Genomic DNA, 18,988 nt, shown 5'->3' with positions numbered 1-18,988 from the left:
ATGTGTGGTCCTCAAGTGAAGGCGCTAAATGAGGGAAAAGCTAATTGCAACAATAGTAGGCAGGAACTGAAGAATGTAGATTGAGGGCAGATGTTTGAGGGCAAATCAACATCTGGCATGGAGGAGGCTTTCAAGTGTAAGTTGGTAGGAATTCAAAATTGAGGATACAGCAGGATATAAATTGGTTGGACACTTAGGCAGAGAGATGGCAGATGGAGTTTAATCTGGACAGATGTGAGATAATACACTTTGGAAGGTCTAATACAGATGGGAAATATACAGCAAATGGCAGAACCCTTGAGAGTATTGATAGAGCAATTTGGGTGTCCAGGTACACTGTTCACTCACTCAAGGTGGCAACACAGGTGGAGGAGGTAGTCAAGAAGGCATATGGTACACTTGTCTTCATCGGCCAGGGTGTTTAAAAATTGGCAAGTCATGTTGCAACTTTATAGAACCTTAGTTAGACCTCACTTGGGATATAGTGTTCAATTCTGGTTGCCACACTGCCAGAAGGATGAGGAGGCTTTGGAGAGGGTACAGAAAAGATTTATCAGCATGTTGCCTGGTATGGAGGGCATTAGCTCTGAGGAGAGGTTAGAGAAACTTGGTTTGTTCTCACTGGAACATTGGAGGTTGAGGGGCAGCGTGATGAAGGTCTATAAGATTACGAGGGGCATGGAGAGAGTGGATAGTCCGAAGCTTTTTCCTGTGGAAGAGTCAGTTATTAGGGGCATAGGTTTAAGGTGCAAAGGACAAGGTTTGTATCAGGCAAGTTTTTTTACACAGAGGGTGGTGGGTGCCTGGAACTCGCTGCAGGGGGGGATAGTGGAAGCAAATATGGCAGTGACTTTTAAGGGGTGTCTTGACAAATACATGAAAAGGATGAGAATAGGGGGATATGATCCCTGGAGGAGTGGAGGGTTTTAGTTCAGTCAGGCAGCATGGTCGGTGCAGGTTTGGAGGGCTGAAGGGCCTGTTCCTGTGCTGTAATTTTCTTTGTTCTTGGATCTGCCAAAGATTGGCGCATGCGTGGGGGCCCGCTCAGTGCGCTGATTTCAGCCTCTTCAGCGAGAATAGGCCCTGCCCCCAGATTGTACAATGATTCACCCTAGTGCCCTCTGTAGTGCATAGTCTGGGAGATTAATGTTGAAAACGCCACTGAAAAACCCAGTGTGATTTATGCCGCTGACCTCCTCCTCCTCCTCCTCCTCCTCCTCCCTCTCTCCCTCCCTTTTCTTCTTCTTCTTTCCCCCCCCCCACCCCAGCAAGTTTATCTCCTTGGAATACAGGAAGTTAGAGATTTAATAAATGTGTTTAAGCTTTTGAAACATTTTGATAGGATAAATGGTGAAACCGTTTGCATCGATGCAGGGATTGGTAAATGGAGGACAAAGATTTAAGTTAATTTGTAGACGAAGCAGTGACAACGTGAACAAAACATTTTTATGCAATGTGGTGTTATGAGCTGGAGTGTGCTGCCTGAAAAAAACTATGGAAGCAAATTCGATAATAATTGAAAAGGAATAAATTGCTTGGCTTTGGAAGAGGACAGGAAAATGGGATTAAGTGGACAGCTGTAATGAAGAGCTGGCACAGACTCGATAGACTGAATGGCCACCTTCCATACATTCTGTGGTTTTTAGGATGAGCGTGACATGGAAGACTGGACAGCTTGTTCACCAAGCTCTGCATCTCATAGGATAAATAGGACTGAAACCCTGTAGACCTGGTATGGTAAACTGAGATATTAAAGAAATTACTTCAGAAATTTAATTTCAATAATATGTGTTCTTCATTAAAGCTTAGTTTATTGAACATGTTTGTCAACTGTTATGGTGGGCACAAATTGTTGCAGTCAAGATACTGTTGTTGCAGCAAGGTTTCCTCTTGGTAGTGGAAATGCATCAATTTAATATAAAGAAGTGGTATTTTTCTTTTCTTCTGTCTTGTCTCATTATAGTACGCATGTGCCCAGACCGACTCCAACTCATAAAAGAGTGCATTGCTCAATGTCCAACAGCCTACATGCAATCAAAAAAGCTCCTGGGGCTTGCAGATTTGCTCAGGGTAGCAGGTAAGTGCTTGTTCTTGGTGGTCTGTTCTATCAAATTAGATAGCATTTCAGTGATTTTATAAAGTATTTATTGGCAGAAATCTGCTCACTTGATTCTCAGTGCGTCTCTGACTAGCTGTTGCGATATTTGTATGTTTGTTAAATCAGCTTATTATAATATCAGTATGGAATATACATCACAAGTTAAGTTTGCAAATTGTTTCCTGGTTACATGTTTATGCTAATCTTGTCAGTTGACTATCTTTAGCAGATGTTTTGGTTGATAATTCATTTTAAAGCACATCACTTAGTTGGAAAGTATTGTCTGATTTACATTATTTTGTCTTTGCTATTCAAATATAAACAGGACAGGATAAGGCACAGAGGAAAGGACAGGTATTGGTTCTCCTGGCAGAACAGGCTCTTCAGTATCAAGATTACAAAATGGCCAGTATCCATTGCCAAGAGCTTATGTCTGCAGGTGACTTCTGAATTTTGATCATACTGATTTTGTATTCGCTCGTTGACTGGGTTTTCTCTTGAGGCTATGTATTGCTAAACTTAAGCCAAGTACAGAGACTCATGAAACTCAGTGTACTGATTTCAAGACATGACTTTGTTAACCAAACGATCGAATGGGAGAATAATATAAAGTAGCCCATCGCTCCAGGTAGAGAATACAGGCAACCCAGTATCACTCTGAAAAACAATGCCTCTGTGAGGGCAATTATACATTTCCAAAATCATATTTCCTATCTTTCTGGTGGGCATAATCCAGTAAACATTAAGACAAATCAGTCAGTAATCATCACTGTCACCAATTCCAGCCAATAACAATTTACAGCCTGATTTCGTGGAATCTTATTTGTTCATAATTTCAGATGTTCTTTCCTTCAATTGTCCAGCAACACAGGGCAATGATTCCCACAGGTTCAAACCCATTCATCTGACCCTGAGAAACTCCTAATGTCTATATTGCACCTGCATTATCAGTTTCGAGCTGTATAGTTCTGTTCATCAAATTGGCATTGGTAATCATTTTGTTCCACATAAGCGCTGATAAAGTGGTCGCATTTAGTAGACCCATTGTTCCATGGAATGCAGGCCCTATCTATAACCTCATCCCATCAAGCTCTGTTATACCTTGCTGTTGGCTGAAGTTTTACAAAATGCATTCTAAAAGCAAATTGCATCCATTTTATAAAATCAAAATACATGTTTTAAATGAGGAATACTTGTTGTTCAGTTGGAGCTGCCTTTATAATGACAGCTCGCCATAGCACCCTCCATAGTGTAAGATCATTCACTCTTAAGCCAGTTTTGTGTTAATGTACTCAAACCATGATTGTGTTTTTTTTTATTAGCCTAATTTAGCCTTCCTTCATCACTGCTCGAAAAGAGGGGTTTAGATCTCTTGAAGTTATTTTTCTGATCTTAATATTCAATCTCACCACAAATTCATTATATAAGCATATAAGTTCACAATTACAGGGACTGTTTTGAACAGTTACTAAGTAAATCGGTTTAAATTTGACTGAAGCAGAATGGGATATTCTTGCAGGTGTTTTTCTATTACTTTCTCTTCATCTTCTACTTCCTATTTTTCTTGCTATGCCTAATTTGCCTGCATTGTTATGTGACCCCTGGAGAGCTACAGTTGAGGATTGAGTCACTCCCACAGATTCTGAGTAGTTGGATGTGCGCATATGCCAATAAAATGATGAAATATGACTCTGCCCAAGTTGAATTCTCAGCATGTTTTGTACTAATAGGTAGCAGAATCAATTGCATGCTCCTAGAAGACTGCCTTTCAGCCATGATTTCTTAACATCTATTGCATAAATAAGTATAAATGAAAGTTATTTGCTATTATAGAGCAGTTTCATGTTTGATCACTCGAAATCTCAATCTACATGTCGAAGCTTTTAAAATTAATTTATAAACTAAGGAGTACTTTGGGTAATAATACTCCTCAGAAGCCTACCTTCTATTCTGAAATCAGTCATTTATATGTAGAATGAAAATATATGGCTGCAGCACCATTTTTCACATGTGATTATTCCAGCATATCCCTTTTTATTTGCTCAACCAACTCTCAAACAGTTTGCTATCTTACTGGCCAAATCCATGTGCTTTAATTATAGCTAATTATCATTTGTGTAATATGTTCACAATTGTTCTATGAAAATCCTTCTCTATCTATGATCTCAGTGATGCCATCAAGAACTCTATTAATTGCCAGCCATGTCTTAGTTGATTACACCATTACCTCTGAGTCACATGGCTGTGGGTTCAAGTCCCACTTCAGGGCTGGAGCACAAAATACAGCTGACAGCACAGTGAAGTACTGAGCAATGCTGTACTGTTGGAGGTATAACAAAACCTTCAACAGTACAAAATATTGCAAAAACAAAAATTATCTGGATATTACTGTTTGTGGTGCCACATTTTCTACATTTCAACAATTACTACACTTCAGAAGTACTTCACTTTGAGACATCTGGTGATTGTTCAAAGCGCTAGCAATGTTTCAGTCTTCATTTTTTTGGTCTTTTCCTGCCTAAAGGAAAAAGATGTGAGAATTTGAAGGCTACAAAAAACTAAGTAATCACTTTCTTAATTTCCATGAAATGAGAATTGGCACAAATCTACACCAGAATAACTTCCATCGCACATGCATACAGTTCCAAATCTTTGCCAGGCCACTGTTTACACTTTCAAAAAAAACAATAATTGCAGACTAGCACATATGTTGGTAGTTAAAATAAAATTGGTACAGAGTTTTGGTCACAGGTTGAATTGATAAGTTGAAATGTGTTGCTTTTAAACAGACTACACAATATAATAATTACCTTTCAATGTCAAGTACTGTGCAGAATATTGGATAATTGGGAACTAATGAGTCAAGTTATTGGTCTAGTAATCATGATGTGGAGATGCCGGTGTCGGACTGGGATAAATACAGTAAGAAATCTCATAATACCAGGTTAAAGTCCAACATATGTTCTTAAAGAGATGTGTATTGTCTCCAGACAGGACAGTAAGTGAGATGTTGCAAGCCCAGGCAAGTCATGGGGGTTACAGATAGCGTGACATGAACTCAAGATGCTGGTTGAGGGCATCGTCATGTGTGCGGAACTTGGCTAACAGTTTCTGCTCAACAACTCTGCGCTGTTGTGTGTTGTGAAGGCCGCCTTGGAGAACGTTTACCCGATCAGAGGCCGAATGCCTGGGACTGCTGAAGTGTTCGCCAACAGGAAGGGAACAGCCTTGCCTAGTGGTTGTTCAGCGGTGTTCATTCATCCGTTGTCGTAGCATCTGCATGGTTTCCCCAATGCACCATGTCTCAGGACATCCTTTCCTGCAGTGTATCAGGTAGACAATGTTGGCCGAGTTACAAGAGCACGTGACGTGTACCTGGTGGATGATGTTCTCACATGAGATGATGGCATCCGTGTCGATGATCTGGCATGTCTTGCACAGGTTGCTGTGCAAAGGGCTGTGTAGTGTTGTGGTCACTGTTCTACTGAAGGCTGGGTAGTTTGCTGCGGACAATGGTCTGTTTAAGGTTGTGCGGTTGTTTGAAGGCAAGACGTGGGGGTGTGGGGATGGCCTTGGCGGGCTGTTTGCCTTCATCAATGACATGTTGAAGACTCCGGAGAAGATGTCGTAGCTTCTCCGCTCTGGGGGAGTACTGGACGATGAAGGGTACTCTGTCCACCATGTCCTGTGTTTGTCTTCTGAGGAGGTCGGTGTGGAAAACCCACATCCCCACTTCTTGCCTTCAAACAACTGCACAACCTCAAACAGACCGTTGGTCGCAGCAAACTACCCAGCCTTCAGGAGAACGGTGACCACAACACCACACGACCCTGCCACAGCAACCTCTGCAAGACATGCCAGATCATTGACGCTGATGCCACCATCTCACTTGAGAACACCATCCACCAGGTAACGGCAAATACTCTTGCATCTCGGCCAACGTTGTCTGCCTGATATGATGCAGGAAAGGATGTCCCGAGGCATGGTACATTGGGGAGACCATGCAGACGCTACGACAACGGATGAATGAACACCGCTTGACAATCACCAGGCAAGACTGTTCCCTTCCTGTTGGCAAACACTTCAGTGATCACAGGCATTCGGTCTCTGATCTGCAGGTAAACATTCTCCAAGGCGGCCTTCACGACATATGACAGCGCAGAGTCGCTGAGCAGAGACTGACAGCCAAGTTCCGGACATATGAGGACGGCGTCAACCGGGATCTTGGGTTCATGCCACAGTATCTGTAATCCCCATGACTTGCCTGGGCTTGTAACATCTCACTTACTGTCCTGTCTGGAGACAATACACATCTCTTTAACCTATGCTTAATGCTTTCTTCACTCACATTGTCATGCACCTTTAAGACTTGATTAGCTATAAAGACTCACATTCTAATCAGAATTCTGTAAACTGTGTATGCCTTTATGTGCTCTGTTTGTGATCAGAACTCCCACTCACCTGACGAAGGGGCAAACCCCGAAAGCTAATGGTGTTTACTACCAAATAAATCTGTTGGACTTTAACCTGGTGTTGTGAGACTTCTTATTGGTCCAGTAAACCAGCATTTAGTTCCAGTCATTTTGGCAATGGAAGATACAAGATTATAGTACTAAACTATATCCTGTTAAATAAACAAAACATGTTTGCTAGCTGGCGGTCTAACCAGGTTGCAGCTGAATATTAGCAAATTATGCTAATAATGTTTCAAGAAGGAAACTGATGCAGAATCTTGCAGTCCATCCAGCGTCCATAATTAATTCCCTACTTAACAAATGTGAACAATCAGCTTTTAACAATGCAGCCATCATGTTGCATATTAGCCTAAATTTCAACAGATCCATGTTGAAGGATTTTTTTTGTTGAATTGGAACACATTCAGTGTTGCTGGCTGTTGTAAGTTTGTGCCTTTTCCTTATCACTTGCCTGCATTCTGAACCAAAAATATGGCATTTTTCTTTGGGGTGTTTGCCAGCATTTCAGGGATTTTGCTAAACGTAGGCAGCAGGAACAATAAGTGTCAGTAGCATGTCCCAGAAAGGAGCTGATGCATGAATTCTGTCATTTGTATTGACCTCGTACACAGTATACTACAGTAATCCATCAGGGTTTCCAAACTGTTTCACCATATTAATTTTTCAGTTTTGTATTTTTTTTTACTACTTTCTCATTGCAAAGGCACTTCCAACCTCTGGTGGTTTATATCGGTCCTAATTGTTTATTAAATCACCTTTTCATTTTGCCTAATGCTCTTTCGTTTACTTTTCATCTTTTATATGAACATGCATAATATGTGTAAATAACTGGATAAGACCAGCTGGTCTGTTAAGCTTTTACTTCACATATATGGCATGATCAAATACACAGTTGGCCTGAGTCCATCACAATCCTGAGAGGCAGAAACACAGTCCTTTCTACAACCCTTTTAGCTTTTAATCACGTGTGTAACAAAATGTATGCATTGCCTACATTTTATTTTGGATTTCTATTAGTTTTAAAAGCCATCCATTTTTACTTTGCATTTTTTTCCTTCAGTTTTCTGTATTATCAAATTTCCTTTTTTAAAGCCTACTGAATAAATTTACTCTCAGGAACAATATTGTTTGAAGTGTACTTGTGTACAAAATGGCAACAGGTATTTATCTCCATTTTGTTGAAAAAAGTAAGTGAAGCTTTATTTCTGCTGCATTTCTGTAGTGAATTAAAGTTAAAAATTAAGCATGCAAAAAGAGGTGATGACCTATCTTTAATTAATGAAATGAACAGGTGGATGTTTATTTTTCTCCCAAAGGTTACAGTGCTGGTTGGCAGGTGTGCAGCAAACTGGGGCAGTCAGATGGGTATCATGACCTGACAACTCGGCAGGAGTTAATGGCCTTTGCTCGTACTTACTGCCCTCCTAATTTTATCCAGTCTCTTCTAGCTGTCAGCAGCTCACTTCAAACGCAGGTATGAGCGAATAAACTTTATACAAATGAGAACTGAAGAGCTTTGGACGGCATTAACTCTTGAATATAAAGATGTTTTCAATAATGCAGTCTGTCCATTCTGCAAAATATTTGATTTTCCTATGAGAAATTTAAAAAGTTCTGATGCAGCCTCCTAAAATGTGTTCAGGGGAATTTCCTTGGTCAGTATGTTCCCAATGTAACTAGAAAGGAAGCTTGCTGGGTCTCGTGCTGGGAGATTAGATGGATCAAGTGTTTGTGGGAGCACTCTTGGAAAAGACTGATCATTCTATCATAAGGTTTAGATTAGTAATGGAGAAAAGCAATGGATCATATAATGTTGAATATTTAGATTGGAAGAGGGCTCATTTCAATGACACGAGACAGGATATAGACAACATAAAATTAAACCAAAGCCTGACAGGAAGAGTTGTAATGGAACAATGGATGATCTTTAAGGCAGAGATACTTCAGGAACAAACTGGATGCATTCCAACAAGGGTGAAAGTTAAAGGAACCAAAAATGAGACTCTGGAAGACGGGAGCTAGAGATTATGATGAAACACAACAAAAAGAGGGTGCATGATGCATATCAGACAAATTTTCAATTGAGTAACAGGGCCAATACAATAGTTTGAGAGGGGAAATGATGAGGAAAAGGGAAGGAGAGAAAATTAGAATAGAATGGCAGTTAAATTCAAGGGAACAAAAGTAATAAATAAATAATAAAAGGTGGCGTTTGCCCTGTTAGAGACAAAGAAAGTGCTATACGCTTAGAAGTGCAGATCAAGGCTTGAGTAGTTAATGAGTACTTTGTATTGGCCTTTCTTAAGGAAGAGGAATCTGACAAAATAGGGGCAGAGATAGTAGAAGCAGTGAATAGGTTTTAAATTGATTATGTGGTGGCACAGGAAGGGCTAAGTATACTTGGGTAGATGAGTTACCTGATTTAGTAGGTTTACATAAAGGTTGCAGAAGCAAGTGGTGATGGATATAGTGGGAGGGCTTGCAATAATCTTCCAATCCTCTGTAGATGTGGAGAAGGTGCCAGAGGATTGGAGAGTGGCAAATGTGACACCTTTATTCAAGAAAGAATACAAGGACAGTCCCAGCAACTACATGCCTGTTAGTTTAATATTGATAGTGGATAAGCTTTTAGAAATAGTAATCTGAGGGGAAAAAAAAAATCAACTACCACTTGGAGAGGCTGGAGTTAACTCAGGATAGCCAGCATGAATTTGTAAAAAGCAAATCATACTTGACTAATCTAATTGAATTTTTAGATGAACTAACCAAATAGATTGATGAAGAGAACAAGGTGGATGTTGCCTGCATAGATTTTAAGAAGGTGTTTGACAAAATGCCACATAAAAAGCTGATTAGCAAAATTGAGGCTGATAGAATAGGGGAGTCATTATCTAATTGGATTCAAAAATTAGCTGATAGACAAAAAACAGCAAGTTGTGGTAAATGGTTGTTTTTCAGACTGAAGGATGGTAGATGGTGGAGTTTTCTAAGGGAGAAAATACAGATAGGGTCGCAAAATAGATAAATGGTAGATGAAATTTAATATAGAGTTAATTAAGTAATTTTCACAGAAGGAGTAGGGAAAGGCAATATTGGCTTAATGGCATAGTGCTAAAGAGTGTTCAGAAAAAGAAGGATCTGGAGATGCATGTGTATTGATCTTTGAAGGTGCAGGAAATATTGAGAAAATCGTTTGCTAAGCAAAGGGGAACTTGGACTTCATAAATAGAACCTTTGATTGCAAAAGCAGGCAAGTTCTACTGAACCTGCATGGTCAAGCCCCATCTAGAATACTGCATTCAGTTCTGCTCACCATATTTAGGAAGAATGTGAGGGTGGAGAAGGGATTTACCAGAATGGTTACAGGGATGGAGGATTTTAGTTACAATGTTAAGTTAGGAAAGTTGAGATTATTCTCCTCGCAGCAAAGAAGGTTGAGGAGAGACTGAAAGAGGTGAAGAGGATTATCGCAGGTTTGGATAAGGAAGACGGAAAAACTTCTCATGAGCTAACGGTACAGGATTCAAGGGCTCTGATTTAGGGTTTGGCAAGAAGGGTGGGAATATGTGAATGGTAATGACCTGGAACTTGCTATCCATAAGGATAGTGGAAGTGGAGACAATCAATGATTTCAAGTCATGTTATTAAGGGTTCTGAACAGTAATTACTGCACGTTGTTGTTGGATGTATCTTGAATTTTTGAAGTTAAGTGAAATGTGAAATTTGTTCTTGGCTTCTATAATAATTCATCTTTTCTCATGATACAATTCGACTTCAAAATAGTACAAAAAAATCTAATCACCTTATCATATAATTTTTAAATGCTATTCAGATCAGGCATTCACATTAAATAATGAAACAAACTTTATTGAAAATATTTTCGTCAGAGCATTGAAAATCATTTTCATATGCCATAAATTTTTGCACATTCAGGCAGACAACTTTGTACCTCTTTCACCAACCAGATTGAAGCATTGTTCACAAACTGCACTGAGAGTGAAGCAGGAAGGGTATAGAAATCAAGTGCAGAAAGCAAAATTAAAGGAGGGAAAGGAACATTTGATAAAAGAAAGAAGCAACAAAGAAAAACAAAAAGTTTAAAAACTTCAATCTCCAAAAGTTAAAAGCTGCAGCAATTAGACTCATGGGGCGATTCTCCCAAAAGAATTCTAAGTGTCAAATTCATGTAAAAATTGGGGTAAATCCTGCTGGCTTTTTTCAGCAGGAGTTTCAGAATAAATCTCTCTCACTCTGTGCATTGCAGAGTGCACTAGTGTGATTCATGCGACAAATCAATGGAGAGGCCGGCAGCAAAAGGCTGAGTGACACACACGCAGTGACTCTGCACTATTGGCCACCCAATTTCTGGCCAGCCCCATGATCCCTGCATTGCTGGCACATAGACCCCTCTACGCCCCAGTTGCTGACCGAACCAGCCTCGAACCCACCCCTCACCATGATGGCCAGCTCCAATCACTGGCCCCCATCCCTCTGTCACTGCCAGATGGTGATGGCAGGACCCCTCCCTCACACACCAATCTGCCACCAGAGGCCTTACCCCTGTTAAACCCTGCCCCATTGGCACTTCCAGATGCCAAGTTGGCAATAGGCAGGGGGCACCCACACCTTACCCCTGAACCTCTGGGTGGGGGAAGGGGGTGGAGAGTCCTCGATGGCCTCCCTTCACTCCAAGTGAGTTGGGCCGACAGGTCCCCGTAAGTGGGGAGCTATCATAAATCCTGTTGGAGTGAAAGACTCCTGGGAGGGGGTCGGAGGGGGAAAGAAGGCTAGCGGGCCTGGATACTTTAGTCCCGTGCTAGCTAATTATATGTAAAATACATTCAAATGAAGATTTAAATAAATTATGCAGCTCCGCACAGATTTCAGGCATGGAGCTGGTGGCACGGGAAATTTGGCTGCCGGAAACTTGTGGAAGCCATGACGTCCAGTAGGGAGTCCACTAAACGACCTTTGCTTGAGTCTTCCAGATTTTACAGCACAGTGGGCTGGGGGTTCCCACTCTCCCCCACTGTATTTGTACAAGTTATCACATATATTAAGAGATCTATCCTACCTTTTGAAAGGCACTTTGTGGCGTGTTGACTTTGTATCTTCCTTGTAATAAGGAACTTTTATGGTGTTCAATGGATTTGAGCATGAAATCAGTTGGCAAAATGCTGTTTTTGAGAAGTTAATTGCGCTCATCTTGGACAATATTTGCTGGATTTTGAGTCTAAGCACACATTATCCTCATGGCAAGTTGCTTGGTCACCTACACACAAATAATGGGTAATGCCATTGTTACTTTGACAAGTTCTGGACTGTATCTTTTTGTAAAGTATGAAGTCGATTTTCAATTCGGGCTCATAACCTTAAGACTCCAGACAATGAGACACTATACTTTGAATTAAGCTTTGAATCAACATGTTTGGAAGTAACGTGCGGGCTGCACAGGTGGCATAGTGGTTCGCACTGCTGTCTCACAGCGCTAGTTTGATTCCCAGCTTGTGTCACTGTCTGTGTGGTGTCTGCATGTTGTCCCCGTCTCTGCATGGGTTTCCTCCTGGTGCTCTGGTTTTGTCCCACAGTTCGAAAGACATGCTGGTTAAGTGCATTGGTTATGCTAAATTCTCCCTCAGTGTACCTGAACAGGCACCAGAGTGTGGCGACTAGGGGATTTTCACAGTAACTGCAAGAAGAGTTGTTTCTCAACGTCCATAAAATGTTTAATATATTTTATGCTGGAAAAGATCTATATATCTGCGTGTTTGTAGTTAATAGTTCATTGGAAGCAATCTCTGGTATAATTGCATAGTGCTAAATCACTGCTTTGTCTTTTGTTCATTTTATTGCAGATTTTGTATCAAGCTGTGAATTATCAGATTCAACCATCAGAGAGCAGCGAATCTATAAATTCTACAGGCCAGGCTCAGCAGGTCAGAATTGGCATGACTTGAAATAACATGACTCTCACCACCTTATTCAAATAGAATTTTACCGTCCCATCTCATGCACAAAATAGACTATTATTGTCTCATTACCTTAGAGTTGTGAATATCAAAGTGCAGCATTTTTGTTTCTTTTTTGAATAATTACATTTTCAGTACACCATCGTTCAAGTGGCCTGAATTTTTTTTACCACCAGCAGCAGCTTGCATTTACATCACACTTTAACAAAATAGCCCAAGGTTCTTAAGGACTTCAAACATGACAATTGCCTGCATCTTAAATCTAAGCAATGGCCTAGCAAATATTTCAGTTTTAAGTATTTGATTTTGATTTGATTTATCATTGTTTCATGTATTAGCGTTCAGTGAAAAATATTGTTTCTTGCGCGCTATACAGACAAAACATATTGTTCATAGAGAAGGAGACAAGAGAGTGCAGAATGTAGTGTTACAGTCATAGCTAGGGTCAGTGGATGAGAGGCTGGTTTGCATGATGGATTGGGCTATATTCACGACTTTTTGTAGTTCCTTGCGGTCTTGGACAGAGCAGGAGCCATACCAAGCAGTGATACGACCAGAACTAATGATTTCTATGGTGCATCTGTAAAGGTTGATGAGAGTCCTAGTTATCATGCCAATTTTCCTTAGTCTTCTGAGAAAGTAGAGGTGTTGGTGGGCTTTCTTAACTATAGTGTCAGCATAGGGGGACCAGGACAGGTTGTTGGTGATCTGGACACCTAAAAACTGAAAGCTCTCGACTCTTTCCACTTCATCCCCTTTGAGGTAGACAGGGGCATGTTCTCCTGTACTCCTCCTAAAGTTGGTGACAATCTCCTGCGTTTCGTTGACATTGAAGGAGAGATTGTTGTTGCTGCACCAGTTCTCTATTTCATTCCTGTACTCTGTTTCATCATTGTTTGAGATCTGATCCAGTACGGTGGTGTCATCAGCAAACTTGAAAATCAAGTTGGAGGAGAATTTGGCCGCACAGCCATAGCCGTATAAGGAATAAAGTAGGGGGCTGAAGACCCAGTCTTGTAGCTTACTGGTGCTGAGGATGATCGTGGAGAAGGTGTTGTTGTCTATCCTTACTTATTGTGGTCTGTGGGTTAGGAAGTTCAGAATCCAGTTGCAGAGGGAGGCGCTGAGGCCCAGGCCACAGAGTTTGGACATGAGTTTTGTGCGAATAATTGTGTTGAAGGCTGAGCTGTAGTCAATAAAAGGAATCTGACATAGGTGTGTTTGTTACCTAGGTGTTCTAGGGCTGAGTACAGAGCCAGGGAGATGACATCTGCTGTGGACCTGTTGCAGCATTAATATGTTGTGGCACACCACACTTTTTGACAATTTAAAAAAAATTCACTACCCGATAGTAAGAAGGAAAGAATAAGATCAAGCAAGTGTTTGTACAAATAAACTGCCAGTAAAGGAGAGGTGCAATAATTTGCTTGATGATTGGGGAAAATGCTGTGCAAAACTTTGCTTCCTTATACTGTTGTCAGTCATCTAACAGTGCAATAGTGGTTTGAATCTTACTATTACAGTGTGATTTAACTGTTAAAAAAATCTAGCAGAACAATTCATCTCTTCTTACAGCAATCTTTTTTTATGGACTTTTTTAAAGCAGTGATTATTTTGTTATTTGGTTTGAACTTTTAGACTGAAACTCAAACTTCAACTAACTCCTCTGTGGATTTGCTTCAACGAACAACTGCAAAAACCATGGAGGTTCTCAGTAATACTTCCATAACGACTAAGGCAGTGCTGCATGCTGTCAGTGATGCACAGTGGTGGAAGAAGTCGCTCAGTTACCTGAGACCTTTACATGTGAGGTTTTTTAATCTTAACTAAAGAGCAAGCAAGTAGATCTTCTCCTTTCTGTCTTTTCACATGTATTTTTTCTTTAGGATCGAGGGCCAGAAGCTACATTAAAAGGTGTGGCCGGTGTAAATGGAGATTTGGAAAAGCAAGGCTGTCATCCTTTCTATGAGTTCCTCATTGATGATCCATTTATTGACAAAGTAAGTCGAGCAAGCAGTTGAAATCCAAGATTTTCATTAATGATCTTTGAAAGCTAAAGTGGTCACCCCCATTGACAATTCTGAGGAGTTGCTCTTTACTACTTGAAGTAGACATGGTTTCAACTTTAAACAACAACTGTGCAAACAATAGAAGCAGCAAGCTTTTTCTCCAGCACTGGCCAATTGAGTATAACAGGTTAATTGAGTGGTTTAATCTGTGATTTATTTCTAGATTGAGCTGCTTATTAATTTATTCCTTATAATGTGCAGCTTATATTGATTGTATGTCCCAGCTATTTATTACAGTAACTTCATATGAGGCACATGATTATCAAACTTTACAAATCCATTCTAAATAACAATTAATACTTTTTACTCCTCTGAATTTTATTTTTGGATGTTTAGAAGATATCCTAACTGTTGAAAGGAAGTGCTGCACAAGGCTATCTGGTAGTGCACATTAGACAAACCATGTATGATGACCCAGAATGTGGGGGAATTCGGCACCTTGTGTCATGAATTGGATGTTTTTCTTCACCCTTTAGCTCCAATTACTTCTGCGACTGCAAACTGCTGAAAGTGCAAATTGTTAAGTGTAATAAGGCCAACAAGGATGTTGGTAAATGATAAGACTTGGTTTATCTTCTTCACCAGTTAAATTTAATATTCTGTTGGCAATAGTCATTTTGTTTCCTTATGTCACATGATCCTTCAATTCAAGCTTACTTCACCATTGGCTCTTTCCAATTCACTAATATGGCAGTTGGCAATACTGGAACAAGTCCCAGACTTGCCTTAAATTGGTGACTCCAGTTACATAATACTTTCCAGGGGTTTCTGCTAACACTTGAACTGACTCTGCTGACTAATGTATCCCCGTACGGGTAGTAGGCTCACAATTGGAGAATTCACATCCAGAGCAGGTTTACGTCCGCTCCACCATATCAGTCATCTTCAATTTGGAGGTCCTTTTCATTTTCAGATGTTCCAAGTTGCTGCAGGGCAAGTTGGTATAATCTTTGGGAAGATGACACAATTATTGTTTACTATGATAAGCAGATGGGATCTGTTTTCAGTTTCCATGTTGAGATAAGATCCAGCAATATTTTCAGCCACTCTCTCTCCTTGTCAACCAGTTATTTTTTAATTTGGCTGGCAGTGAGTTTTTAAACATACAACTAAGTTTTCTGCCAAATGTAAATTCCCATTATCATTTGAATTGGAAATTGTGATTTCTTAGAAATGAAGGTTGAATCATCATTTCTAGATAGATATATACATGGAGCTTTTATAAGAATTGTATCAAGCTACTTTGTCAAATTAGATAACTATTCTTTGTAGGGAATTCAAAGGCTCATTGAAGTCTAGTGCCTAAACAAAGATTAGGAAACGGCTAATGGAGTCTATTATCCATCATTGCTACCTCTTTGTTAAGATTTGATTTATTATTGTCACATGGTATTAGTATATAGTGAAAAGTATTGTTTCTTGCACTCTATACAGACAAAGCATACTGTACATAGAGAAGAAAAGAAGTGCAAAACGTAATGTTACAGTCATAGCTAGAGTGTAGAGAAAGATCAAGATGATACAAGGTAGGTCCATTCAGAAGTCTGTTGGCAGCAGGAATGAAGCTGTTCTTGAGTCGGTTGATATGTGTCGTCAGATTTTTGTATCTTTTTCCTGACGAAGAAGGTGGAGGAGAGAATGTCCAGGGTGCATGAGTTCTTTGCTTTTCTGAAGCAGCGGGAAGTGTAGACAGTGTCAATGGATGGGAAGCTGGTTTGAGTGATGGACTGGGCTTTGTACACGACTCTTTGTATTTGCTTGTGGTCTTAAAGGAGGAGCCATACAAAGCTGTGATACAACCAGAAAGAATGCTTTCTATGGTGCATCAGTAAAACTTGGCAAGAGTCGTAGCAGACATGCCAAATTTCCTTCGTCTCCTGAAGAAGTAGAGGCATTGATGGGCTTTCTTAACTATAGTGTTGGCATGGAGGGATCAGGACAGATTGTTTGTGATCTAGACATCTAAAAACTTGAAGCTCTGGACCATTTCTACTTCATCCTATTGATGTAGACAGGGCCATGTCCTCCACTACGCTTCCTGAAGTTGATGCCTATCTTCTTCTCTTGACATTGAGAGAGAGATTATTGTCTTGGCACCAGTTCACCAGAAACTCTCTCACTTCCTTGTACTCTGTCTCATCATTGAGCTCCGACCCTCTACAGTGGGTCTGCAAAAATAATCTAGGTAATTATAGGTCGATGAGCCTTATGAGAGTGGTAGGGAAGTGATTGGAGAGGATTCTTCGAGACAGGATTTATTCTCACTTGGAAATAAGTGAACGTATTAGCAAGAAGTAACATGGTTTTGTGAAGGGGAAGTCGTGTCTCACTAACTTGATCGAATTGTTCGAGGAAATGACGAAGATGATTGATGAAGGTAGGGCACTGGAAGTTGTCTACATGGACTTCAGTAAGGCCTTTGACAAGGTCCCTCATGGCAGTCTGGTACAGAAGGTGAAGTCTCATGGGATCAGAGGCGAGTTGGCAAGATGGATACAGAACTGGCTCGGCCATAGAAAACAGAGGGTAGCAGTGGACGGGTATGTTTCTGAAGGGACTGTGATAAGTGGCATTCCTCAGGGATCAGTGCTGAGACCTTTGCTGTTTGTAATATATATATGATTTGGAGAAAAATGTAACTGGTTTGATTAGTAAGTTTGCGGACGACACAAAGGTTAGTGGAATTGTGGATAGCAATGAGGACCGTCAAAGGGTACAGCAGGATATAGATCGGGTGGAGACTTGGGTGGAAAAATGGCAGATGGAGTTTAATCCGGACAAATGTGAGGTAATGCATTTTGGAAGGTCTATTACAGATGGGAAATGTACAGTGAAAGGCAGAACCCTTAAGAGTATTGATAGGCAGAGGAATCTGGCTGTACAGGTACACAGGTCATTGAAAGTGGCAATGCAGGAAGGTAGTCAAGAAGGCATATAACGTGCACGCCTTCGTCAGCTGGAGCATTGAGTTCAAAAATTGGCAAGTCATGTTGCAATTTTATAGAACCTTAGTTCTGCCATACTTGGGATATAGTGTTCAATTCTGGTTGCCTCACTACCAGAAGGATGTGGCGTTTTTGGAGAGGGTACATAAAAGATTTATCGAGATGTTGTTTTGTATGGAGACATTAACTATGAAAGGAGATTGTAGAGACTTGGTTTGTTCTCACTGGGACGACAGATATTGAGGGGCGATTTGACAGAAGACTACAAGATTGAGGGGCGTGGACAAAGTGGATATTCAGAAGCTTTTTTTGCAGCGTAGAAGAGTCAATTATGGGGGGCATAGTTATAAGGTGCGAGGGGCAATGTTTAGAGGAGATGTTCAAGGCAAATTTTTTACACAGAGGGTGGTGGATGCCTGGAACTCACTGCTGGGAGAGGTAGTGGAAGCAGATACGATAGTGACTTTTAAGAGGTATCTTGACAAATACACAAATAGGACGGGAATAGAGGAATTGGTCCTAGGAAGGGTAATGAGTTTTATTTCAGTCGGTGCCGGCTTGGAGAGCTGAAGGGCCTGTTCCTGTGCTGTAATTTTTTTTGTTCTTGTTCTTTGACTCAGTAAAGCGTTACCCTTTTCATTTAATCAGGCAGTCAAAGAAACATGTGTTCACTGATGGTATATTTAAAATGAATGTTGGGGTCTGATTGTTCATTCCCAGGTCTTGACCCCATTGTTGGATCAATTGTAGTTCAGTAACCCAAAAATGCTAGTAGTGGGTCTCTCAGTAATGTTGAATGAGACAGACAATTAAGTTGCAATTTCGGGGAAGCCCATCTAATTAAGGGTGACGGACTTACTCCAGAGTCTGGAGGGCCAATAAAAGACACTAACAGATCAGTCCTTCCACCAGAGGTGACAGTGGCTGAAGTAAGTAGAGAGAGACAAAAGGGCACCTCCATTCCCATCTCTAAGATTAAGTAATAGAGAGGGCCGGGGGATTTAAAGTCTCCAGGCATCAAGACAAAACTCCATCCACAGAATGAGCACATGGTGTGGCTGATTTTTGGAATGCATCAGCCACGTAGATTGGAATCTCCAACTCCGATGTCTATCCCCACTGCCGCTTAAAGCCACCAGTGTTTCACAAGCAGCATCCTATAACAAGACAAGTACTACTCATGGCGGATTGAAAATACGATCAGGGTTGGAGAGCGCCCTTAATTGAGACCTTAAGGAGCTGAAGAGGTTACTGGCCACTTTTGGAATAGTATGAAGTCTCATGACACCAGTTTAAAGTCCAACCAGTTTATTTATTAGTAAAGCCACAAGCTTTCGGAAACGCTGTTCCTTCGTCAGGTGTGTGGAAGGTTTTTTGGAATATACTTTTGGGAAATACAGGAACTGCTGCCACTTCTTCCAAAATCGCTGGG

General features: G+C 40.7%; 1 protein-coding gene across 1 annotated transcript in view; it reads left to right on the top strand.

Moving 5' to 3' along the window:
- Nucleotides 1–18,988, top strand: part of nbas (NBAS subunit of NRZ tethering complex) — a 240,443-nt gene that overhangs the window by 123,690 nt on the left and 97,765 nt on the right. The window contains exons 32-37 of the mRNA XM_080192176.1: nt 1,964–2,077; nt 2,424–2,537; nt 7,890–8,047; nt 12,429–12,509; nt 14,181–14,348; nt 14,429–14,542. Coding sequence (XP_080048302.1) covers nt 1,964–2,077; nt 2,424–2,537; nt 7,890–8,047; nt 12,429–12,509; nt 14,181–14,348; nt 14,429–14,542 — 749 coding nt within the window. The remainder of the gene's footprint in view (nt 1–1,963; nt 2,078–2,423; nt 2,538–7,889; nt 8,048–12,428; nt 12,510–14,180; nt 14,349–14,428; nt 14,543–18,988) is intronic.

The sequence above is a fragment of the Carcharhinus amblyrhynchos genome, chromosome 7 (genome assembly GCF_965287045.1).
Source record: "Carcharhinus amblyrhynchos chromosome 7, sCarAmb.v2.hapA, whole genome shotgun sequence".
NCBI classification, from domain to species: domain Eukaryota; kingdom Metazoa; phylum Chordata; class Chondrichthyes; order Carcharhiniformes; family Carcharhinidae; genus Carcharhinus; species Carcharhinus amblyrhynchos.
Note: the sequence above shows the minus strand (reverse complement) of the source record. Positions and strands in the feature narration are given on the sequence as shown.